The following is a 26095-nucleotide window of genomic DNA, read 5'->3' as shown; positions in this document are numbered from 1 at the left end:
CTCAGCTGTGGGACATTTAAGTTGGTTCCAGTTCTTCACCATTATTAAAAATGACTATTGGCTGAGGACAGTGACTCATGCCTGTAATCCTAGCACTTTGGGAAGTTGAGACGAGAGGATTAATTGAGCCTAGGAGTGAAAGATCAGCCTGAACAACATAGCGAGACCTCATCTCTACAAAAATCAAAAAATTAGCCTAGCATGGTGGCACATGCCTGTAGTTCCAACTACTTGGGAAGCTGAGATGGAAGGATCTCCTGAGCCCAGAAGGTAGAGGCTGCAGTGAGCTATGATCTTCCATCACCCTCCAGCCTGCGTGGCAGAGTGAGATCCCGACTCAAAAAAAAAAAAATAATAAGAAATGACTGTGCCTGTAATCCCGTGCCTTTGGGAGGCTGAGGTGAGTGGATTGCCTGAGCCCGCAGGTTCGAGACCCGCCTGGGCAGACAAGACCTCATCTCTACAATAAATCAAAAAAATTAGCCAGGCGTGGCAGCGTGCGCCTGTAGTTCCAGCTACTTAGAAGGCTGAGGCGGAAGGATCACCCAGAGCCCAGCAGATTGAGGCTGCGGTGACCGGGAGCGGCCACTGCACTCCAGTCTGGGCAACAGTGAGACTCCAACTCAAAAAAAAAAAAAAAAAAAGAAATGACTGTGATAAACATTCTTTTAACTGGTGTACAAGAGTAAATTCCTGGAAGAGAAACTTCTTATCTAAAGGTATACACTTGCTTAAGTAAGCCCCACATTGGATCAGTTGTCAAGGGCAGGAGCTCAGGAACCTTGAAGTGATGAGTTTTTAGGTGGGGTAGAAAAATCAGGAGGAGGGTGTACTTTTCAGCACTTCCAGTCCATACAAAGCATGGCTGGACTTCTTAGGGACACAGGTGGCAAAGGGTTTCCTTTAGTACCACCACCTGCCAGTGTTGCCACCAATCCAGGCTTCACATCCTCTGAGCAAAACATTCCTCACCTCAGACTCTGCCAACCCGGTGCCCACTTGAAGACTTTCCATGATCCTTACTAGTTTTCCACCCTGGCTCGGAGGGGGCTCAGCATGGGGCCCAGGACCTCTAAACTCCTAGTTCCCATTGCCACCTTCGTTAATCTCTTCCAGGCAGACCTGTTCTCTGAGGTACTAGAAACCATTATCTGGGGCAAGGCTTTATAAACTTCAGTGTGCATAGAAACCACCTATGGATTCTGCTTAAACACGGATGTTGATTCAGGAGGTTTGGGGTGAGGCCGGCCTTTCTGCATTTCTGACCTGCTCCCAGGTGATGCTGAGGCTGCTGGAGCAAAGATCTAGTTGCAGTTCCCAACCCCACATTAGAACTGCCCAGGAAGCTTTTTGAAATAACACCAATTCCCAAGCCTCACACTCAGGGATCTGACCTCACTAACCAAGGATAGGATTTGTGCACCCTTGTTTTCTAAAATCTCCAGGTAACTTGAATGTGGAGCCAGATTTGAGAATCGCTGATCTAGAACTATGACAGAGGCCATGGTTATTTTGTCTTTATATCTTCTGCACCTAGCTAGCTTATTAATCCATGAACTCAAGGAATTGACAAACCATACATGTATCATATCATCCATTCACAAAGAGTCTTTCTTAAGCCTCTGAACAAATCCTGTTTCAGTCTCCAGACTCCATCTACCTGCCCCTTCCACCTCTAACCATCAGCTGCCATTGTTTGAACCCTTACTGTGGCTCAGGCACTCTGTACTATTTCATTCCTATTTTCCAGATGTGAACATTGAGGCTCAGAGAGGCAAAGTAAATTGCCTGTGGTCATAGTGGTGAACTAACATCTGAACCCAGGACTATCTGACTCCAAAAGCCATCCTCTATTATGTTGTTGTTCTTATCACTTTCTTATGTTTTGCCAGTCTAATGGATGTCTCAGTGGTAGCTATCTCATGGTTTCACTCTGATCAGGGGGCTGACACTGCACTGTTGATAATAGGCTGCATGCAAATCAAGCAAGACTGTATATGAAGACACTGTGGACATTCTTACAGGCTACGTGGGATGTGGGATGATTAGTGGTGGGCATTCTGCCAGTCATTTGAGTGTTGGATGTCTTCATTGCTAGGTTCGCCTGGAGTGGCCCACAGACTTAGCCATCAACCCCATGGACAACTCACTTTATGTCCTTGACAACAATGTGGTCCTGCAAATCTCGGAAAACCATCAGGTGCGCATTGTTGCTGGGAGACCCATGCACTGCCAGGTCCCTGGTATCGACCACTTCCTGCTGAGCAAGGTAGCCATCCACGCAACCCTGGAGTCAGCCACTGCTTTGGCTGTTTCACACAATGGGGTTCTATATATTGCTGAGACTGATGAGAAGAAGATCAACCGCATCAGGCAGGTCACCACCAGCGGAGAGATCTCACTAGTTGCCGGGGCCCCCAGTGGCTGTGACTGTAAAAATGATGCCAACTGTGATTGTTTCTCTGGAGATGATGGTTATGCCAAGGATGCAAAGCTGAATACCCCATCTTCCTTGGCTGTGTGTGCTGATGGGGAGCTCTATGTAGCCGACCTTGGGAATATCCGAATTCGTTTTATCCGGAAGAACAAGCCTTTCCTCAATACCCAGAACATGTATGAGCTGTCCTCACCAATCGACCAGGAGCTCTACCTGTTTGATACCAGTGGTAAGCACCTGTACACCCAAAGCCTGCCCACAGGAGACTACCTGTACAACTTCACCTACACTGGAGATGGAGATGTCACACTCATCACAGACAACAACGGCAACATGGTTAATGTCCGCCGAGACTCTACTGGGATGCCCCTCTGGCTGGTGGTCCCAGATGGCCAGGTATACTGGGTGACCATGGGCACCAACAGCGCACTCAAGAGTGTGACCACACAAGGACATGAGTTGGCCATGATGACATACCATGGCAACTCTGGCCTTCTGGCAACCAAAAGCAATGAAAATGGATGGACAACATTTTATGAGTAAGTACCAAGACAAAGCCATTTGATAGTTTTGTCTCATTAAATGCACTGTATGATTGGAGGTAAATTGATGGAGTGTGGATTTGGGGGTGTATTTCACTTTAATTCAGGATTTTGAGCAAACCTTGCTCATACTCCACATGATTTCTCCTAGGAAGGGAATGGTGTAGTGAAGAAGGCATGAGCTTTGCAGTCAGAGGAGTTGGGCTTTATTTCCAGCTCTGCCATGGACTTAATCTCCCTAGGCCACAGTTTCCACATGTGTAAAATAGATTACAGTGGATACCTGCCCAGCATACCACAGGGAGATGATGTAGATGAAAAGTACCCAATGAAACGCTGGCATCTTCATATGACCACTGTCCAGAAATGTAGCATGGGGAGAAGGAATGGTCCCATGTGGATAAATTCTCTGAAACTCACATCTTCAAGTTCCAAAATCTTTTTTCCTCTTTAACTGTTTTGGGTGGAACTCTCATGAAGTACATTACATTCCTCCCTTCTCAAATATGTCATTCAACCATAATGAAACCTTTCATTTTATGAGTCAGGGTCATTAGTAAGGAGCAACAATACTTGCATATTATGCTGCATATGAGGATACAGACCCCTTCACCCTGCCTGAAGTACCTTTAAATGATTCCATCGTTAGCATCTGGGACTGAAGGGTCTAGTTTCACTGCCTTCTCCCTGGGAGTGGCCTATGGTGTCACTATTTGCTTCAGTCCTAGTGCCACCTCAAATAGCTCACATCACTGCTCTTCATCCAGCAGAGGGCTTCTTAAGAGGTGTGGTCAGAGAACCAGAAGCTCAGCTTATTACAATCCTAACCAAAATTAAATATATATATATATAGCTGGGTGGCCCTTTGTGAGATATTTTAATGGACAGCTTAACATCTCTTTTTCTCCTTAGACAAGTTTAAGCTGCATTTTGAGGTCTTAGCCTTGTTCCAGACAACGGTGACTGCTGAGTATGCCACCATTAGATGAGCACGCAAGAGGTGGGGAAGGAGCTAGCCTTGTTGAACATCACCTGTGGTCTAGGAACTAATCCTCACAGCAGCTCTGGAAGATGGGTGACATTATCCATTTTACAGAAATAGAAACTGAGGCTTCAAGAGGCTTCTTTGCCTACTGTTTTATAGTGAGACATGGCAGAGCAAAGATCACAACCCAAGATGGTCTGATGCCAGAGCTCATGCTTTCTCAGGTCTACCATGCTGTCTTCCCTCCTTCCACTCTGAGTTTGTTAATTCTAAATGAACTTGGCTCTTTGAACCCTAAATTTTTCTCAAGGCTGATCAAGCATCAGTTTCTAACAGTCCTAGTAGAATCCAAAGAAAAGGATCTGTAATCGATTTTTAAATATAATTTGAACAAAAAAATGTCACAGCAATTTGTACAAAGTTCACTGGCTAAATTTCTTTCTCCAAACAAGGACCTTGTTAATTACAAAGAAAAGACAAAGATTCAGGAAAACAGCAATTATCTTGATTAACTCATTGAAATGGAAATATGCTAAATAATTCAATTTTGCCCATTGCCCCATGGAAATCTCTTATACATTATTTAGCCAATACAGGGGTTTCTTTGTCAGAGCATCTGTGCACTCAATTAGTTCCCAAGGTCACTCCCTTAAATCCCAAACTGAATGCTTACACATCACTGCAACGGTTACTTTCTACCACCCCTGAAATTTAAAACTGTTTCCTACACTTCTACTAGAAGGAATCCCTCCTCTCTTTCCTTGATGAAATATACAGCCATAATTGATGTTTAATAAAGGAGAAAAAGTTATTACAAATGCTTTCTATAAAATGGCACTTGAATTCCAAAGAGTCCACTTCTTAGCAGTGCCTGGGAGGAGTGTCGACCCTCACCGACACAAACCAGAAGTGCAAGATAAAAGCCCTAAAATAGAAAGGGAAATTCTTTTTTTTTTTTTTTGAGATCCTACTATGTGCCAGTCTCCTTCCCATTTAATCCTTTTTTTTTTTTTAAGTTGGATTCTCACTCCCTCGTCCAGGCTAGAGTGCAGTGGCATGCTCACAGCCACCCCAGCATCGACCTGCTGGGCTCAGGCTTCTAAGTAGCCAGAACTTCTGCCTCAGCCTTCTAAGTAGCCAGAACTATAGGCACATGCTACCACACCCGGCTAATTTTTTTATTTATTGTAGAGATGAGGTCTCACCAAGTTGCCCAGGCTGTTCTCAAACCCGTGGACTCAGGCAGCCCCCTCACCTCGGCCTCCCAAAGTGCTGGGATTACAGGCTTGAGCCACCACGCCCAGCCCCCATTTAATCTTCACCACAACCTCATATGGCCAGAATTATCATCCACATTTTTAACATATGAACCTACTGAAGCACAGATAATAGGTAACAAGCCCCAAGCCCTACAGTGAGTATGTAGCAGAGCCAGAACATAAGTCCATGTTCCTTTAACCACACTGGCTAGGTTCACCTACGTTCTTTGTGACTTATATGTATGGTGGGGATTAAAATAGTATCTATTTCATAGGGATGGTCTGAAACTCAAAATTTGAGAGACAAAATATGGACTCCTCATAAGTACTCAAGCCATAGCTCCTGTTAGTTGTTGCTGTTGTTGTCATTAGTTCCAGTGGTGTTAGTGGCAGTACCCAGAGCTGAAGAAGTGTTGTTTGCGTGTGAAAGGTTTCCTCAGGAGCAGCTGCAAGTAAACTAATCAAAGGAGCAGACTAAAGATTTAATTGAGGTAGGTAGGAATAAGAGGCCAGAATCAGAGCAGAATCTAGCATCAAGTAGGAGAGATCAAGATAAGAACCAGGAAGAAGTCAGGTCCCTAGGAATATCCAAAATGGGCTGGAAAATGGCATGCAAAGTGGGCCAAGGCAAAGGATTTGGCTCAGACTGGGAACAGAATGAGGATGTCAGACACCTATTTTCACTTGATGTTAGCCATGTGACTCAGGGACAGGCTGGCTGGCTTCCAGACCCAATCTCAACCAGACAGAAATAATCCCTGCCCTACCCCATTTCTGGGCCATTATAAGGATCAAAAAACTGAATAAGCACTGGAAGTAAAAATCCTTCACTAACTATGAAGCTCTCTGGAAGTAAGAGTGTGGTGTTATTTTATTATGGTGTTTCTTAACAAGGATTTGGACAGATTTTGCCAATGAACTGTTGCCCTAGCGAATTTTCTAGCTTTACCTCCATGAGATAGTTTAATAGACTCCAACTCAAATGTTCTAATATTAAAAGAAAAAAGTCAGCCCAGGCTTGCCTGTGACACGGCTGTTATTGAAAACAAGTTTTAAGTTGGTTTTTATCGATCCTCTTAACAGACTAAAAATACATCTAACATAAACATTTGCATACTTCAGAGTGACTGGGCTTAAAGAGTTCACAGTTCTGGAGAATCAAGTTTACTTTCCTTCCTTCTACCCACAGGTCTGCTGGTAGAAAACCTCAGAACTTGAAATTCAGTCCTTATCTCTAGTGTGTAATGGCATTACTCTCAGACCTGGCTCCTGGTCATGGCATTTGGTGGCTAAGAAAATGGCCTGATGAGCATGACGCAGGTGTCAGAGTTGACTTGCCGGGTTGGGTGTGAGCAACCAGCTTTCCAGTTTCATAGGCGAGGTGGCTCTGGCCTCCCTGTGACAGCTCCTGTTATTTTTATGCTCACATTAACTACCATGAGACCCTTACTAATTTATCTCTGTATCAGCTTAGGGTTTGCTAACTAGTAGGTTAACAAACAGTAAATATTTTATGAATGAAATGTAAATTCAGGATGGATGGAAGATAAAGATGGGAAGAAAAAACTCACCCTAGTGAGAAGAATGCTAAATTCAAATCCCAGCTCTAATGCTGTCAGTGCTCCCAGCAGAACACGGAATTCAACTCAAATGGGTCAAATGAAGAGACTTGGCTTCCGGTTTTTACTTGGAGATATAAGAACTGGAAAGTGCCTCATTCCGACCTTACATGAAAATAAGCCCCCCACAGCCGGGCTCGGTGGCTCACCCTGTAATCCTGCGCCTTTGGGAGGCTCAGGTGAGTGGATTGCCTGAGCCCGCGGGTTCGAGACCCGCCTGGCCAGGCGAGACCTCATCTCTACAATAAATCAAAAAATTAGCTGGGTGTGGTTGCGCAGCTGTAGTTCCAGCTACTCGGAAAGCTGAGGCAGAGGATCGCCGGAGCCCAGCAGGCGAGGCTGCGGTGGCCGGGAGCGGCCACTGCACTCCAGTCTGGGTGACAAAGTGAGACTCCAACTCAAAAAAAAAAAACAAGAAAGAAAGAAAGAAAGAAAATAAGCCCCCCACAATTTTAAAATAAAAAGTATGTTTTTAAAAAAAGAAAAGAAAAGAAGCCAGACAAAAGGCAAATATATAAGGTTTTCTTGAACTCTGAGGTCTCTGTAGACCGGGGGAGGGGCGAAAACACCTCCTGCCCCTCCAGACCCTGTTCAACTCATCTCCCAGCAGGAACAAAACCCCTTATCTGTGAAGACAAGGGCAACTGATGCTGTCCTATTTGGGCACTAGGGAAAACCCTTTCAGCTGAATGAGGGAAGGGAAAAAAAAACTGCCAGAAGAGGATAAGAAATATGGAATACGTAAGGAGCCCAGAACTGCAGCCTGAGAAGAGGCAGAGGCATCAAAAAGACCACACTCCTGGGACTCGAGGACACGTGCACACCTAACACTGAGTCTTAGAACATAGAGAACACTTCATCACCACCCCAGCTAACTAGAAAGGCTGAAAGCAGCTGTAAAGAGCAGGATACTGTTGGGAGCAGGATAGAGAAGGGACTAGATTATGGAAAGAGGCCCTCTCTGAGATGCAGCAAAAAGTGAGGACCCAAAGCTGAGGATGGAGTAGATGTTGAAGGAAAAGCTCTCTGGCAAACCAGTTTCGCATCCTAAACAAAAGGAATTCCTAAAGGAATTTAAAACCTGTGATGCACTAAGGTTAACCATAGAAACACTTCAAAGCCAGGCCAAATCCTGACTAAATTAACTTGAAGCTCCTCACAATAGCCCTAGCAGAAGGAAACTCACACCCATGTTCAGGTATAAACCTGTCACCTCTATCTCTACCATGCTGTACAAGATGTCACACTTTCAACTGAATATACAAAAGGGCAAGAAAAAGCAACACATTCCCAAGAGACAAAGAAATCATCAGAACCGCATTCAGATATGACTCAGATGTTAAAACTGTCTTCCAGGGAATTTAAAATAACTATAATTATTTTAAAGACTGTAATGGAAAAGGTGAAAATGTGTAAGATCAGATGGATAACTTCATCAGAGAGAAGAAAACTATAAGAGAGAATAAAATGGAAATGCTAGAAATGAAAACCACATCTCAGAGATGGGAGTGCCTTTGTTGGGCTCCTCACTCCTGAAGACACAGCTTGACATGGCTGAAAGAAGATAGGTCAATAGAAATTACCCAAGCTAAAACACAATGAGAAAAAAGTACCAAAAAAATACAAATGGCATTCAAGAGTTATGGAGCAATATCCAGTGGTCTGATACACATGTAATTGAAATTCTAGAAGAAGGAGAAAACAGGGCAGAATAAATATTTGAGGAAATAATGGCTAAGAATTATTCATAATTAATAAAAGACACTAAATCACAGATCCAAAACACTCAGAAAACACCAGACAGAAAAAATACATACACGCATATATTTCTAGGCATATCATATACAAATGACTAAATACAAAAGAAAAAGAGAAAATTGTGAAAGCAGCCAGAAGAAAAAGGCATTTTATAAGAGGAACAAAGATAAGAACTACAGCATACTTCTTTCTGCAAGCTAGAAAACAGAAGTGCTAATAGAAAAAAAACAAAAAAAAAAAACTGTCCACCCAGATATTATACACAGCAAAAATATCTTTCAAATGTAGACATGTTATAGAGGTATAGGAAGAGATAAGGGAACCAAGAAAGGATGCTGATAGCCTGAGATGCATCTGTCTATGATGCAACAAAGCATGACCCTGTCTTTTTTTAAAAAGTGTTTTTAATTAGTTGGGTGTAGTGGCACACACCTGCAGTTCCAGCACTTTGGGTGGCTGAAGCAGGAGGATCTCTTAAGACCAAGAATTTGAGACTGCAGTGAACTATGATTGCACCACTGCCCTCCAGCCTGGTGATAGACACCCTGTCTCTAACAAATAAATAAATATAAAAACAAAAATGAAAAAAGAAAGGATGCCAAGACACCCAGGCACTAAAAACAGTGAACAGCCATCACCAACCTTCAGGCTGCAGGCCAACGTGGGGGAATGGTAGGATATTGTGACTGAAGCCCAGTGGGAGCTGTAATTGTGAAGAAAAAGCCACCTGGTCAAAGCTGTAATCATGGATGGATGCAGCCACTGTTAGAGATACAGCACTGAAGAAGAGGAGAAGCTTCTCCTGAACTCCAGTTCTTGCTGGTGCCTACCCCTGACGTAATCCTACCAGAGTGAGCCAGCAGGGTTCCCCAGTGACACAGACTACAAGCATCAGTCTCTCTGGGCACAGAGAAGGGCAGAGAATGGATCTGGGAGGTGGCGGGGGCAGTGGGGAGACACAGAACAACCAGTACAGAGACCCACTGGCAATGTAACCCATCAGACGTGAGTGACTGAGCCAGTGTTCAGTCCCAGATCTGCCCGAATCCCCAGCACATTCTACCAGATGCATTGCCTCAAGTACAGCATGGCAGGGGGGACCAATCTTGGGAATCCTGGAGCCTAGAATTTATCTATCGTTGGGACTCAATTTTACAGGAAATGAACAGCAAGTACAAGTTTTTACTGCAAAAGCCACGAAGTGCCCTGGCTCTGATCCACTTTGGAGTAGCTAATGATGTAGTGATGCCGTCTCTTGCAGTGACCCGGGCCAAGGGAACTATTGGTGTGCATGGGCTGGAAATGTAATTACTCATAGGCCCTATGGTGTCCGGTTCCCCTACCTGATAGTGGTGTTGTTTGAAACAGTCACAGATGAAGGTCATAAAATCAAATCTTTATTTTTTGACCAAAAAGTTAAGATCAGCAAAAGTTTAGTATCAGAGAGGCAATTTGGCATTTTCCTCACCAGCTGTGCATAGTAAGTGGCTTGAGATGAAGTATTGAGTGTGAAGAAGAAAGCCTTGCAGCACGCGTGAAGATACCCTTTAGCAATCCTCTTCTGAGAGCCAAGTTCACAGCAACTATATGAATCTTTTATGTGTTTTCTTTCGCTGTGGTCCAAAGATGCTTTGGACAAATGGAGTGAAGAAAAGTCACTGGGAGGAAATAACGAAAAGCCAATCATCTGGCCATCTCTATCAAGCCCCAAATGGGGCCCAGCATTGCTGCAAAGTCAGCTGCTGTGGAAGCAAAGCACCCTGAAGAGAAACTGCCAGTCTTCCTGACCCACTTGGGCCTTCCCCACACCACATTTTCGTTAACACAGAGATGAGCACAAAGGTTTTAATTTGAAACTGCGTCATTTTTATAGGAAGCCTGATGAAAGAACACATTCTTTAAGGTTAGACAGACCTAACTTTAATCTATATTCCTCTACTAGCTGCATGATCTTAGGCAGGTTACTTATCCTCTCTGAGCCTCATCTTCCCCGTTTGTGAAATGATGCTAATAATGTCTACATCAAAGGGTACTTATGAGCACCTAAAAGGTACCAATGTGTGGACATTAGTGAGCTTTCCCCTCCTCATATGGAGGGAGGAAGGTAAAATGGATGAAGTTCTTAGTTGCTCTCAGCCCATGTCTTGAGTCAACAATAATGTCTATGATTTACTTACATATGCGTTCATTCATTCAATAAATATGTATTGAGTACTTTCCACATGCTGGGTATTCTTCTGGGCACTGAGAATACAGACAAGGTTCCTGTCCTCATGGAGCTTTATATTCTAGTAGAAGGAGACAGACAACTAACAAGTAAATAAACAACTTAAGTATAGTGAAGACAATGCAATAAAATAATGTGATACAGAGGAAGGTCTGTCTACTTTAGAAGTGGTGGTCAGGGAAGACCTTACTGAAGTGGTGACATTTGATCTGAAACATGAATGATGAAAGGAATACGCCATACCAACATTGGAAGGAAGAATTCCTTTTGTTTCTGCAAGAGGATCAGGAAATGTGAGACCCAGCATGGACTGACTTGGCATGTTTGGAAACAGGAAGCAGATGCAGTGAAATGCAGGAAGTACAGAGGAATAAGATTCCAGCTGATATAGGAAAGAGATGGAGCCAGGCCATTCAGCCAACATACGTTCACGTTTGTAAGCATTTACTCCATGCCAGATGCTCTAAGTTGTGGGGATGCAGCAGTGATTAAATGAAGTCCCTGCCCTCTGGGATTGACATTCCAGGGAGTGCAGTCTCCTGGGGTCCTGAAGGCCCTAGGAAGAAGTTTGCATTTCTTTTTATTTCTTTTTTATTTTTTTAATCAATATTTTTTATTTTGATATTGTGGGGTACAATTAAGGGTTAGGTATACAAATAAGCTTCATTCAGGCCCCCTTGTTGATAACAGGTGTCTCCCCGTCCCCAACAGATGTTACTACCATTAGTCCCATCCCCCCCCCATAGTTTCCCACCACTGTCAGTCATTTTCTTATGGTAGTGCGTTGGATGATCTAGGTCCACTATATGAATGAGAATAAGTGATACTCAGATCTTTGTTTCTGTGAGAGGTCACTCAGTATTATAGACTATAGCTCCATCCAGGTTGCTGTGAAATTCATGATTTTGTACTTTTTTATGGCTGCATAGTATTCCATCGTGTATATGTACCACATTTTTTTAATCCAGTCCTCTTGATGGACAGTGTGGTTGGTTCCAGGTTCTTACTATTGTGAACAATGCTGCGATAAACATTCATGTACAGTTATCTTTTTTATAGAGTGATTTGAGTTCTTCGGGGTATATTCCCAGTAGGGGGATTGCAGGGTCATATGGGAGGTTGATGTTTAGAGCTTTTAGGAATTGCCACACTGCTTTCCACAGAGGTTGCACTAGTTTACACTCCCACCAACAGTGTAGGAGTGTTCCCTTTTCACCACATCCTCTCCAATAACTATTATTTTCTGAGCTATTGATAATTGCTATTCTGACTGGAGTTAGGTAGTATCTCTGTGGTTTTGATTTGCATCTCCCTGATGATTAGTGAGATTGAACATTTCTTCATGTGTCTGTTGGCTGCTCGGATGTCTTCCTTTGTGAAGTGGCTGTTCATATCTTTTGCCCATTTTATAATGGGGTTGCTTGTTGTTTTTTTTTTTTTTTTCCCAGCACGTTTGAGTTCCTTGTAGATCCAAGATGTTAAGCCTTTGTCAGACCTGGAATTGGCAAATATTTTTCCCAGTCTGTAGGCTGTCTCCCTGCTCTCTTGATGGTTTCTTTGGCTTTGCAGAAGCTTGTCAGTTTAATGAGGTCCCACTTGTCTATCTTATCCTTTATGGCCTGTGGGTTTCGAGCTTTGTTCAGGAATTGGATGCCAGTTCCAATTTCCATGAGGTTATGTCCTTCATTTTCTAAGGCTCTTATGGTTTGAGGTTTTACATTTAGGTCTCTGATCCATTTGGAGTTAATTTTTGTGTATGGGAATAGATAGGGGTCCTGTTTCAATCTTCTGCATGTGGTCAGCCAGTTTTCCCAGCACCATTTACTGAATAGGTTCTCCTCTCCCCAGTGATAGGTGGTGGAGGCTTTGTCAAAGATGAGTTGCATTTCTTTTTAAATCGTTACCTCTTTTGGTCTTCACAGTGGCCCTGTGAGACAGGTATTATTATCTTCATTTATTGCAGGGCAAGCAGAAGCTAACTGAGGTGTTATATAAGCTGCCTAAAATATCATTTATGGTGGGGTTTGTGGTTAGGATGAATGCCAAACCGAGTGACCATCCTCCAAGGTCCCATTGCTGGCAAGTAAAGACCCAGGATTCAAGGACTAGATCTCCTGGCTCCAAAGGTCTTTCCATACCAACCATTCCTTTAATTCCTTTTGGTTAGAAAAAAAGAAAATGTGTCAGTACTTTGTGAGTTCCATAGTGAAAGCTATGTAACTAAGTGAAAAAGCTTATGTAACATGTAACTAAGCCATTGTCCAGAAGCCACCCAGTCATGGGATTGGGGCTTGAGGCAGCCACTTGGAGTCCAGAGAGTACAGGCAACTGCCCTTTCCAAGTCCTGCACCTTTTGGGGGTGGCTCTTAGCAGATCTGTGATGGAACAGAAGGTTCCGCAGAGGTGGCCCACAGGGCAGAGTTGCTCAGGGGCCAGAGGATGGGCAGCTGCAGTTCTTCCCATACAGAGCTGGTAGGAGCAGTGTTCTGATGGGATAATCACAGGTACTGATCAAGCAGCAGAGAGATCCAGTGGCACTTCTCAAGCTCTGGAAGACACTGAAATGAATGAATAGGAGACAAGAAAATTTTATAAATTGGTTGTTCTATTTGATGTTCATTTAATTAAGACATTCAGTCCTTCTAATGGAAAATGTGAGGAGTTGAAATTACTATTTTTGACCATCTCATATAAAATGAAAACCAGATCTTGAAGGCATGGAGCTTTTTCATTGTATCTTCTTTGGGCTCAATTTAATTATGCATTACAGGCTACCTTCAATAATAATTACAATTGTCTGCCTTTATACAAAGCCTCTTTCTGTCTTCAAGACTAAAACTCTGGGGAGATACCGAGGGAGATTGCCAAAGTATCACTTAGTGAGAGTTGTTTCCATATTTGCATTCAGCAGATGTTTATCACGCACCTACCATGTGTCCAGCTTCTGCCAAGTCCTGTAGGAGGTAGTGTGTGACTGAATCATGGTGTCTTCTCTCTCATAGAGCAGGAAAAAGGCCTCACGCATCCAATCCTGCATTCATCTATCTGCTCAGCCAGCATTCCCTGCCTGCCTTCTCTATGCCAGTCCCAAAGCTGGTGAAGCAGAGACAAGTGAGAGCCAGTCCTCCACGGCCTCACTGCTGGCGGTGGCAGAATCCAGGTGGTGTGAATCCAGATTCCCAGACCAGCAATCTGACTTCACAGACCTGTTTTGACCCCATGCTCTCACAGTTCAAAGAAGGGGACAATGTGTACATGAGTGTTACAATATAAGGGAGGCATCCTAGGACAGAGATGTGCACAGGGTATCATGAGGAAAGGGAAGAGAGAGACCAGGGAGGGCTTCATCAGATAGCAGTTGAGCAAGGCCTTGTGAAAGGTGGTGTTGAAGAGACCCTGGCCCCTAATTAATAATCTTATCTGTGAGACTCCAAAAGTGCTTTTTTTAAGTGCCTTGCTTGTCATGATAGAAACCTTTTTTATGTAGCTTGGGAAATTAGATCATCTGAGTGAATAGTCTCATTTTAATAAATAGTGTGTATAGGTGCTCCAGGAATCAGAGTAGAACAGCATCTCCATCCCATGAAACTGCTGGACTGAAATGGATCTTCCTGCAGATTTAAAAGATGACTCAGGATCTGACAGGAAGGACTCAGTGTCATCACGGACCACAGAACAGTTAAGATGGCCAGTGTAAAACCAGTTTCTGCAGCTGGGCTCGGTGGCTCAGCCTGTAATCCCGCGCCTTTGGGAGGCTGAGGTGAGTGGATTGCCTGAGCCTGCGGGTTCGAGACCCGCCTGGACAGGCGAGACCTCATCTCTACAATAAAATCAAAAAATCAGCCAGGCGTGGTAGCGCATGCCTGTAATTCCGGCTACTTGGAAGGCTGAGGCGGAAGGATCGCTGGAGGCCAGCAGGCGAGGCTGCAGTGGCCGGGAGTGGCCACTGCACTCCAGTCTGGGCGACCGAGTGAGACTCCAACTAAAAAAAAAAAAAACCAGTTTCTGGGTTGTTGATTTTAGCTCAGAAGCTTGAGGTGCCCTGGTAGTACTTTGCTGAAAAGGCCTAGAAATTGCTATTGGCAGCTTGCCCTATAAAGTGAGACTCTCCTATGGATGCCAGTAATTTAAAGTGTCCACTTCCCCAAGGCAGCCATGCTCATGAGCTTCTGCAGTGAAGCTTTTCTGATTATGAAAATAATCCATGTATATTACAGAAAATCATGGAAATACAAAATATAAATAAACAAAAATTTAAGTCACTTGTAATTCTGCCCCAAGACTCGCCCTACTTCCTAGCAATTATCTCTTGGGACTACTCCCTCACTCAGCTCTGAGGGACTCCACCCCTTTGACCACCCAGTCCAGGTTTAGTCTACCCTAGGCCAGACTGACCTCTTCCTGGAAGAACCTGACTCAGTACTAAGGAAGGAAAAGGAGAAACTATCAGGAAGTAGGTTTTCAAAGCTCCTCAGCTGCCTGTAGCAAGCCCCTGATCCAGCCCTACAGCCTTGCCCTGCCAGACTCTGCCCAGATAGTATAGTAGAGACTGCCATCCTGGAAGGGGCTTCCGCTTTCCTTCCTCAGGCCCCAGCCATAGAGAGGTTCAACTTTCCCAAAGGCCCGTGGCTCTTACCCCATAATTACTCTTAGGCCTAGGACTGGGGTGATTCATTCAAAAGACCTTTACCAACACCTTCTCTGTGGCAGCGTGTGCCAGGGACTGTTACATTCAGTGTAAACAGTGCTGTGATCTCTGCCAGGCACAGGTATGGAAACAGCTGGCCAATGGCAGAATCTGTAGTGTACCACCCAAATCTGACCTTGTGCAGAAAATTGCCCATCCAAGGCCTGCTAGTCACATCCCCCAAGTCTCACCTGAAACCATAAAAGCTGGGGTCCTGGGAGTCCCAGCAAGAAGCCAGGCTCAACTGAAGGGATCACAGAAAGAGCCTGGATGGAGCTGAACTGTCTCTTTTTTTTTTTTTTAGTTGGAGTCTCACTCCGTTGCCCAGACTGGAGTGCAGTGGCATGATCCTGGCCACCGCAGCCTTGACCCGCTGGGCTCCGACGATCCTTCCACCTCAGCCTTCCAAGTAGCCAGAATTACAGGCACGCACTACCACAACTGGCTAATTTTTGATTTATTGTAGAGATGAGGTCTCGTCAAGTTGCCCGAGCAGGTCTCAAACCCGCAGGTTCAGGCAATCCACTCACCTTGGCCTCTCAAAGCGCTGGGATTACAGGCTGAGCTACCGAGCCTGGCCTTTTTTTTTCAAGAGACAGTGTCAGGCTGGGCACAGTGACTCACACCTGTAATCCCAGCACTTTGGGAGGTCAAAGTGGGAGGATTGCTTGAGCCCAGGAATAGGAATTCAAGGCCAGCTTGGGTAACATAGCAAGACCTCATCTGTACAAAAAAAATCAAAAAAATTAGCCAGGCATGGTAGCATGTGCCTCTAGTCCCAGCAAGAAGCTTAGGCAGAAGGATTGCTTGAGCCCAGGAGGTCAAGGCTGCAATGAGCCATAACAGTCCCTCTGCACTCCAGCCTGGGCAATAGAGTAAGACCCTGACTCCAAAAAAAGTATCAAGTGTCTCACTCTGTCACCCAGGCGGGAGTACAGTGACACAATCATAGCTCACTGCAGCCTGGAACCCCTGAGCTCAAGAGATCCTCCTGCCTCAGCCTCCCAAATAGCTAGGACTACTAAGGTACACCACCACACCAAGATAATTTTTCTTAATTTTGTAGAGGTGGGATCTCACCATGTTGCCCAGGCTAATCTTGATCTCCTGGCCTCAAGTGATCCTCCTGTCTCAGCCTCCCAAAGTGCTGGGATTATAGGCACGAACCACCACACCTGGCCCTGACCTTTCATTTCACCATTGTTAAAACCCTCACAGGGATCCAAAGTCTAGCTTTACCCCAGAAGTAGAAGAAAAAAAAGAAGAAGCAAGGGGGGAAAAAAACAGAAGGGAAACCCAAAGTACACAGAGGAAACAGGTCAGGCTGAATCCATGCTGCAACCTTGCACATGAGTAAAAGTCAGAAATATTGACATGTAGGTGAAGAACTGTTTCCCCATTCACACACAAGTGCAAAAAGGCTTGCCTAAGCCAGTCTTTTTGCACTTGAGCCTCCCCCAACTAAAAAACAATAATTAAAATGGTAATAGCCCACTTTTGCCATCTCCCAGCCACATCTGCTCCAGGTAGGAACACTTGTAATGGATGCTTGCAAATGGATGGTACAGAAAAGTTCTTGGAAGACAGAGCATAGGTGTCGGTTTGGAAGCAGAAATATCTGAGTTTGAATTTTAGTTCTACCACACTTACTGGTTTTGAGGTCTTGACTTCACTTCACTTTTCTGAGCTTCAATTTCTGATCCTCCAAAAAAGGAGATAATACATGCCTTTTAGAATAGGATTAAATGAGAATTAAATGAAAAAAACGTATTAAATGAGAATTAAGTCAAAGAATGTATGAGAAGCAACTAGCATCAAGCCTAGCACATTGGAGGTATTTCTTTTGTTATTATCAGGAGAATAGTAAAGAGAATTAAAATTCAATTATGATGCTTTAGAAATACCAGAGCAATGCTGTGGGTTCTGAATTGCAGACACTTAGATGCTTAGTTCCAGATGTGAAATCTAGATGGAAAGTTGCAAAACACCATTTATCTAGCCTGAGTCCTGGTTTGCCCTTAGAGTCCCCTTTTCCCAGGATCTGTATCTTCCTAGGAAGCCCCTGGAAAATGGTTCCTATTTCTAGTATTTTTCAGGAAAAATATGTAAAATCAGTTCCTGGGGATTTTGCAGAAAGTACTCAAGCATCAAGTTTGATGGCATCTCTTCTGGGGAGTCCCCCAGTTCTAAGATTCTGTGGCCATCTCATCACGGCCACACTCATCTCACCCCCTCACAAGTGAACTCTAGTTACAACTACAGAGCACTTGCCCATGGTCCTCATGTACTCCTGGCAGTAGGCAGCGGTGGCATCTCTACTGTTTGGATAAGGAAAGGAAGACTCAGATAGGTCAGGCACTTTGCTGCAATTGGACATCAGCAGGAGAACGCATATCCTGAATCCAAGTGCCAAGTCCTGTGCAAGGAGATGTGGGAGACACCGGAGTGTAGACATACACAACCATGGCATGAGGTAACACGTGCCAAGTTCCAGCCCTAGCACCAATCTGTTACTGTTACTCAGTGCCACCCCTTGGTTTCCAGGTATGACAGCTTTGGCCGCCTGACAAATGTGACCTTCCCTACTGGCCAGGTGAGCAGTTTCCGAAGCGATACAGACAGTTCGGTGCATGTCCAGGTAGAGACCTCCAGCAAGGATGATGTCACCATAACCACCAACCTGTCTGCCTCAGGTGCCTTCTACACATTGCTGCAAGGTAAGCCTGGTGCGGGCCTGGGGAATATGAGGCAGAGGAGTAGGATGACCCTTTGGAAGAGGATGACACAAAGAACAATCTGTTGCCGGAGCTGCCCAAGAACAGAAAAGCATTACAACCAGTTTCTCCCTGTATTACCACCTGATTTGAAAAACATACCAGCCTGAGTCCAGCCTGAGTCCAGTAAATTCTCTTCCAGAAGCTTCAGAATAACATTTCATTGTCAAGTCCTATTATCATCAGAACAAAGGGTAGAGCATCCATTAGCTGCTAATCCAGGTGACCTGGCTATTTTGCCATTCTAATGACACACTGGTGCAGGTGTGGACAAAGAACGAAAATAATTACACCTAATTATGAAAGGGACTTGGGGATGGAGAAGGCCTTCCTGAAGCCCAGGTGAGGAGGTTGGTGCCTCTGCTAGCAGAGACCCTTTTTCTCTGCATCCATGAAATCATCTTGTTATGGGATGGTCTTTTAACTTTAGGTACTTCACAATGATGAAATCTAGCTTTCAGTTGTTTTCATGGGATGTGGTAACCCAGGGTGGGGCTTCAGCTTTGTTGAATTTAGTAAGCTTGAAAAGAAAGAAGCCATTGCCAGGGAAAGCCTTGCCTGACTTTTTTCTCGCCCTCTGGATGATTCTTTGTACTCCCAAAAGCTTTGACAAAACCAGTAGAAAGAATCTTGGGCTGAGAGTCAGCAGCCCAAGCTCTAGTTCTGACTTGGCCACCACATCACCAACCGTGGCCCTTGGTTTTCTTCTCCAGGAAAAGAAAGCAAGCTGAAGCCATGTTGAACGTAGTGGGGCAGTGAAAAGAGCAGGGGTTCTGGGTAGGCAGCCCAGACCTCTATGCCTGCTGTAGCAGTCCCCACTTGTGTGAACTGGGTGGAGTCACTCAGCATGACATGGTGCACTCATAAATCACATATCATGAAAAGGGCACATGCATTGAAAAATCTTCAAAAAAAATTTCACCAAAGCCAAATGCAGCCTGTCACAACAATGCTAGCTGGTACACTGATGCCTCCTAGAACACTTGACTAACTAGCAGGGGAAGCCTGTACTACAAGGGGCCCACCTTCCAAAAAATAATTCTAATTTTTTTGGAGGGGGTCCTCCTTGAATATATATTCATAATATTATAGGTGGGTTGAGACATACCTAGGTATTTATGCTCCGCCTTGGTTATTGCCAAGAGAAGATACCAGGATTCTGCCTGACCAAGGACTGCAGGACCACCAATTACTCAGACATCTTATCCTTCAGGCATGTTTTCTTCCCTGTGATTAAGAATTGTCTCACTCCTGGTTTCTGAGTCTGGGAATGGGGCTGAATTATAACATCTGGATTGCTCAGGTTCCTCAGACGTTCCTCAGGGTTCCTCTTTAAACAATATATATAAAGTCTGTAGCATAGGCCACGCATATAGCATTGCTCAGTAAGTACTTGTCAGATTAATTAGATAATCATTAGGAAGCAGTTTAACCTTCCATAAGAAAATAAATGTTTATTCTTACAACCACTTTTATTCCCAAATGTAGCCCTCTGCCTTTCAAAGATCTCAAAGAATAATAGTTTCCCAAAGAAAGAGAAACCAAATTTCTCTTCCCCACCAAGCACCTTTAACAGTGGTATTTTGGGAAAACTCGGTGTTTCCTCTGCTCCCACACCACAATTATCAACATAAGAGACTTCTGTGACCAAATATTGGTGGGGGACAGGGGGAGAGTCTCTCCCCACATACCAAGCGAGCAATCAGTTCTGCAGCAGACACCAACTGGGTGTCCTCCAATTCAATTTTGACACTATCTACTTAAAGATAGCATCAGATCCCACAGGTTGAGGGCTACAACCCCACCCCCATTCAGACACCAGTCACAAGTCCATGCCTCTGGAGCTTCTGACTGAACAGTTTCAAGTTGGGTTTCCTACAGCTTCCTCTTTGGTTTGATTAACTTGCTGGAGCAGGTCACAGAAGTCAGGGAAACACTTCCATTTACTGGTTTATTATAAAGAATATGACAAAGGCTATAGATGAAGAGATACATAGGACAAGATATGGGGGAAAGAGTGCAGAGCTTCCATGCCCTCCTCAGATTTATCACCCACCAGGAACCTCCACGTGCTCATCTCCCCAAACCCTGTCCTCATGGACCTTTTATTGAGACTTCATTGGATGGCGTGATTGAAACGTAGACAACCATGTTGAGATGTAATTGGACAAAAAGGGTATCATCTAAACTCAGCAAGGCCTGTCTTTTCAGATTATTCTTGACCTCTCTGTACATTTCTTCCTCCAGGACACAGGACAGGATCCCCTCTGAAATGAGGGTCTTATGATCCACAGTCAGATTAGAGTCCTGCCTTGGAAAGAAGGACAAGTGAAGGTCAGAGAGAGAAATTCTGTTTCCTGAGGTCTGCTTCTAGGACCTAAATCACCCCAACACTATAACAAAAGACTGTAACAAGGACTATGGGAGTTATGAGCCAGCAACTATAGACAAAACCAATATATGAGGAGGGACTTTAAAAAAACAGGAATTTATTTAGAAAAAATTGTGTACTTATTCTTACATGTTTAAACTTCAGTCACCGTCAAAGTATTCTCCATTTGATGCAATACACCTAGGAGATGCTTTTTCCACTGCTCAAAACAGTTTTTGAACTCATCTATTTTGATATCTTTTAGTGCTTCTGCCATTGTTGGTTTCACCCTTTTCACATCAGCAAAATGTTTCCCTTTGAGGACTTTTTCATCCAGGGAAACAAGACAAAAGTCATTAGAGGTGAGATCAGATGAATAGGGAGGGTGGGGCACAGGGCAGTCATGCCATTTTTGGTCCGAAACTACCGAATACTCAGTGAGGTGTGGGCAGAACACTCAGCATGACGTGGACAGGTGCACTCGTAAATCACACATCATGAAATGGGCAGATGCATTGAAAAATGTTCAAAAAAAATTCACCAAGGCCAAATGCAGCCTCTCACAACAATGCTAGCTGGTATGCTGATGCCTATGGATTCCTAGAACACTTATCTAACTAGTGAGGGAAGCCTGTACCACAAGGGACCCACCTTCCAAAAAATAATTCTGGTTTTTTTGGAGGGGCCCTCTTTGAATATATATTCATAATATTATAGCTGGGTTGAGACAAACACCAGGTATTTATGCTTTGCCTTTGTTATTGCCAAGAGAAGGTACCAGGATTCTACCTGACCAAGGACTGCAGGACCACCAATTACTCAGACGTCTTATCCTTCAGGCCTGTTTTCTTTCCTGTGATTAAGAATTGTCCCATCCATCCATTCCACACTGCTAAACTAGCTTTTAGTATTTTTCTCAAAGCTTGATGCAGGCTTTCTTATATTGGGCAACTTTTTAAAATTCAAAAATGTTACATTCCTCAGTTTTAAAATGTACCATCAATTTAATAACAACTTTTCAGGCAGAAGAAAAAAAAAAGTCACACTGCTCAAAAGGCATCTGTGGACACATTCCAATTTCAGAAACATTAAAATGTGAAAAGAAAAAGCATGTCTTGGAATCCAGGAAATATGGTACCTGTTTTTCCTCTTTGGTACCTCTGCCAAGCTCTCTTTCCTTCTCATGTACCAGGATCAGATGCTCAGTTTCGCCGTGACCTCAGTAGAGGTTTGTGAGAAGCCCTTTCGGTCGCATCTCATGTCCAAACTATGGGAAGTAATAAGAAGTAGCTACTAATGAATAGCGGCTTTGGGAGGTCACAGCCCACATTAAATGGGGCTCATCTGAGATGGGGTCTCCACATGCTATGTTCCCCAAAGTCTCCATTAATAGACATATATAGACTCAGCAAGGAGCAGCTTTAAAAGACATTGACACAGCCTTTTTCACTGTTCTAAGGAGGTAAAATTTAGATTGTCAGTGAATAATGCATAGCAAGTTGGAAGCAGATTTTAGAACTTTTATTTGTGAGTGGGAGTCTCACTCTGTTCCTCAGGCTGGAGTGCAGTGGCATCCTCACGGCCACCACAGCATCGACCTGGTAGGCTCAGATGATCCTTCCACCTCAGCCTGCCAAGTAGCTGGGACCACCATGCCCGGCTAATTTTTTTACTTATTGTAGAGACGAGGTCTCACCATGTTGCCCAGGTTGGTCTCAAACTCCTAGGCTTAGGCAATCCTTTCTCCTCGGTTTCCAAAAATGCTGGGATTACAGGCATGAACCACTGTGCCTGGCCAGATTTTAGAATTTTGTGTGTAAGAGAGAAAGATGGATCAGGGAGGGAGTGAAAGAGGGGGCACCTATTTGATGCCATTCTAGCAGAAGAGATTCAGTAAGGGTTTCCCAGGAAAACTGCATTTTTGTTGCTTGACATAGCCTAGAACATATCTGGTTCAATCCAGCAAAATATTTACTGAGCACGGGTAACCATAAGAATAATAATAGCTAACATTTTTGAAGCACTTATTAACCTCAAAGTATATTTTCAAATTTTACATTCAAAGTCCTAATGAAGTGGTACCTTATAAAGTACCTCACGTAGTATCTCATAAGCCTATGAGATAGGTATTATTCATATGTCTGTTTTCTGAATGAAGGCAATGAGAGGCTAAGTAGCTTGCCCCAAGTCATATACCTATCCAGGCACTTGGACCCAGACAAACAGGCTCTAGAGCCCACTCTCTTAACTGCTAATCTAAATTTCACCATGATGTGTGTGTGTGTGTGTGTGTGTGTGTGTGTGTGTGTGTAATGGGGTGGCAGAGATAAATAACCAGAGACACACGTGACAGTGACTGGCACAGTGCCAGGCACATAAAACCAGTGACAGCTAACATTTACATAACATCAGATGCCAAGCACAGTTCTCGGCTCTTCACATTCATGATCTCACTCAGTCCTCAGAGCATCCTGTGAGGCCAAGAGTACAGTTATTGTCCCAATGTACTGATGAAGCCACAAAGATGTGACAGGTTAAGAATTTGGCCAAGGTCTTACAGCAAGACAGTGGCAAAGCTGGAACTTGGGCCCAGGTGGCCTGCACCTCTGTGGCCTGTGAGCTCGGTGCCATAGTGCCTCTCACAGCAGGCACTCAAATACTAGAGAGTTTGTTCATTAACAGTGATGAGCTATACACCTCCCAGCTGCATGACCGCCGGTGGGGCTGAAGCATGTGTAGGAAAGGGAGGTATTCGTTCTGACCAGAGAAACACAGGAAAAAGCTTGGGAAGGGATGACATTTGAGCAGAACCTTGGAGGAGAGACTTAAGCTAGCATTTACTAAAGAGAGAGTTCAGACAGAGGGAATGTCCAAGGAACAGCAAGGGACAGGAGACTGCCAAGCAAACCCAGAGATACTGTTTTCACGTTTGAAAAAAATGTCCTGAGTGTGCATCTTACAGCTGAAATTTATTTACTTTTTTCTCCATAACTTTCTTTTAGCCAAAGATCTAATTAAAATGTTTTCATCAAATTTAAAATTTATATATGTCTAAGTTATTGTTCAATAATGACTTAAAATGTATATATGTGTTTGGCATTCTGCCAGTGACTTAAGCATCAGAATTATTAAAGAACATTTTACCCTGGTGTCTATCAAGAGCCTTAAAATGTTCAATCCTTTGCCCTAGTGATCCTACTTTTAGGAACCTGTTTTGATTAAAATACCTAAAATGAAGACATTGATATATCAAAAAATATTTTTAAATTTAGTCATAATTGACCCACCATCAAATCTACTCTTTTTGAGTGTACGTAGCTCATGTGTTTACAAAGTTGTACAGTCATCACCAACACCTAATCCTAGAACTTTTCTATCACCCTAAATGAAATCCCATCCCCAATAACAGTCATTCTTCTTTCTCTTTTGCCCCCCATTCTCTGGAAACCACTGAGTTACTTTCTGTCTTCGTGGATTTGCCTATTGTGGACATTTCATACAAATGAATTCATACATATGTGACCTCTTTATCTGACTTATTTCACTTAGCCTAATGTTTAAACTGTCTTTGCAGTGTTACTTATAATTGTGAAAAACTGAAAATAAACTGAATAACTCTTTGAGACATGATAAAATAAATTATAGTATTTCTATACAGTGGAATACTATACAGTCACTAAGAAAACTGTTGATGAAAAATCTTGAGTAGCCGAGCTCGGTGGCTCAGCCTGTAATCCCGCGCCTTTGGGAGGCTGAGGTGAGTGAATTGCCTGAGCCTGCGGGTCCAAGACCCGCCTGGGCAGTGAGACCTCATCTCTACAATAAATAAAAAAATCAGCCGGGCGTGGTGGCGCATGCCTGTAATTCTGGCTACTTGGAAGGCTGAGGTGGAAGGATCACCGGAGCCCAGCAGGCCGAGGCTGCGGTGGCCGGGAGCGGCCACTGCACTCCAGTCTGGGCAACAGAGTGAGACTCCAACTCAAAAAAAAAAAAAAAAAAAAAATCTTGAGTAACATGATATAACAATCAGTGAAAAACTCTATAGGCAACTATTTTCAACTATAAAGGCATTTGGAAATATCCTAAAATCTACAAACATACAAAATATTTACAATGGTTTTCTTTGGGTACTGAGATGATGGGTGATCTCCATATATTTTCCTAGTTTTCTTCAGTGATAATGTTTTGCCTCCATACTTAGAAAAAAAAAAAACCTTAAAAACCTCCCACTGCCTGTGCTCTACACACCTCCCTCCACCCTCGATCCTTCTAAGCAGTGTGTGTCTGTCCTTTTCCCCCAGACCAAGTCCGGAACAGCTACTACATTGGGGCCGACGGCTCCCTGCGGCTGCTGCTGGCTAACGGCATGGAGGTGGCACTGCAGACCGAGCCCCACTTGCTGGCAGGCACTGTCAACCCCACCGTGGGCAAGAGGAACGTCACACTGCCCATCGACAATGGCCTCAACCTGGTGGAGTGGCGGCAACGCAAGGAGCAGGCTCGGGGCCAGGTCACGGTCTTTGGGCGCCGGCTGCGGGTGAGCAAGTCCTCTGGAGGCGGCGGCATCCTGCGAGGAAAGAAGGAAGGGGGCTCTAGAGAACTGGCTCTGTCCTTGAGACTCTCCCTTGGACCTCAGTTTCCTCATCTGCAAAGGGTGAACTAAAGCAGAGAACCACGTGTACTAAGAGGCTCTTATATCGCTTCTCCACTACTACCTGTGGAAAGAACACTGGCTTTGGTGTTAGACGGGCCTGAGCTGAATTTCCAGCTTACATTATTTCCTGAGTGACTTTGGGCAAATCAGTAATCTTAGAGCCTCAATTTCATTATTCATAAAATGGGGAAGGTAAAACCAACAACACAGTTTGCTGCAAGGATTAGAAGTAATATATATAGTGTCTTATACAGAGGTTGACACATCTTAAGTAGTCAGGAATAGCCACTCGTTGTTGTTGCTATTATTATTACCATTATTGCTGTTACTGTTGCTCATATGTCTCAAAATTTCATTTAGCCATTTAGCACCTGAGCCTCACTTTCCAGGTAGTTTCCCTTTCTAAGTGAGCAAAATGATCTCAATATTACTGCCAGAGGGTTGGTCTTGTGACCTGGCATTTAGAGTGGATGCTTTGAACCAGCTCCTCCTCTGCATGACATCCCACATTTCCATAGCATGTGGCCTCTGCCCCTACCTGCTTGCCCAGCTTCTCTCCCTCCAGCTTGAGAAAGAAAGGTGACGAGCAGGGTGAAAGCCAATGAACTAGCCCTGGCTATCAGCACAGCACCTTGCAGGCCACAGGTTCTCAGGAGATATTTGCTGAGCTGATGCTCCTGACATTCTGAAAACCATAGAAGCTTCTTCATAGCAACACAACTAGAACTTTCAAGTCCCCTGCCCTTCAGCAAAGAACGTTCATTTTTTTTTTTTTTTTTTTT

General features: G+C 44.0%; 1 protein-coding gene across 1 annotated transcript in view; it reads left to right on the top strand.

The window, feature by feature from the left end:
• The window catches only part of TENM4 (teneurin transmembrane protein 4), a 231963-nt gene that overhangs the window by 189759 nt on the left and 16109 nt on the right, over positions 1-26095 (top strand). The window contains exons 19-21 of the mRNA XM_008072062.1: positions 2099-2976; positions 18059-18231; positions 24961-25196. Of these exons, the coding sequence (XP_008070253.1) occupies positions 2099-2976; positions 18059-18231; positions 24961-25196 (1287 nt within the window). The remainder of the gene's footprint in view (positions 1-2098; positions 2977-18058; positions 18232-24960; positions 25197-26095) is intronic.

This window comes from Carlito syrichta, unplaced genomic scaffold (genome assembly GCF_000164805.1).
Source record: "Carlito syrichta isolate Samal-C Ts95f unplaced genomic scaffold, Tarsius_syrichta-2.0.1 Scaffold314837, whole genome shotgun sequence".
NCBI lineage: Eukaryota > Metazoa > Chordata > Mammalia > Primates > Tarsiidae > Carlito > Carlito syrichta.
This window is presented reverse-complemented; position numbering and strand designations above follow the sequence as displayed.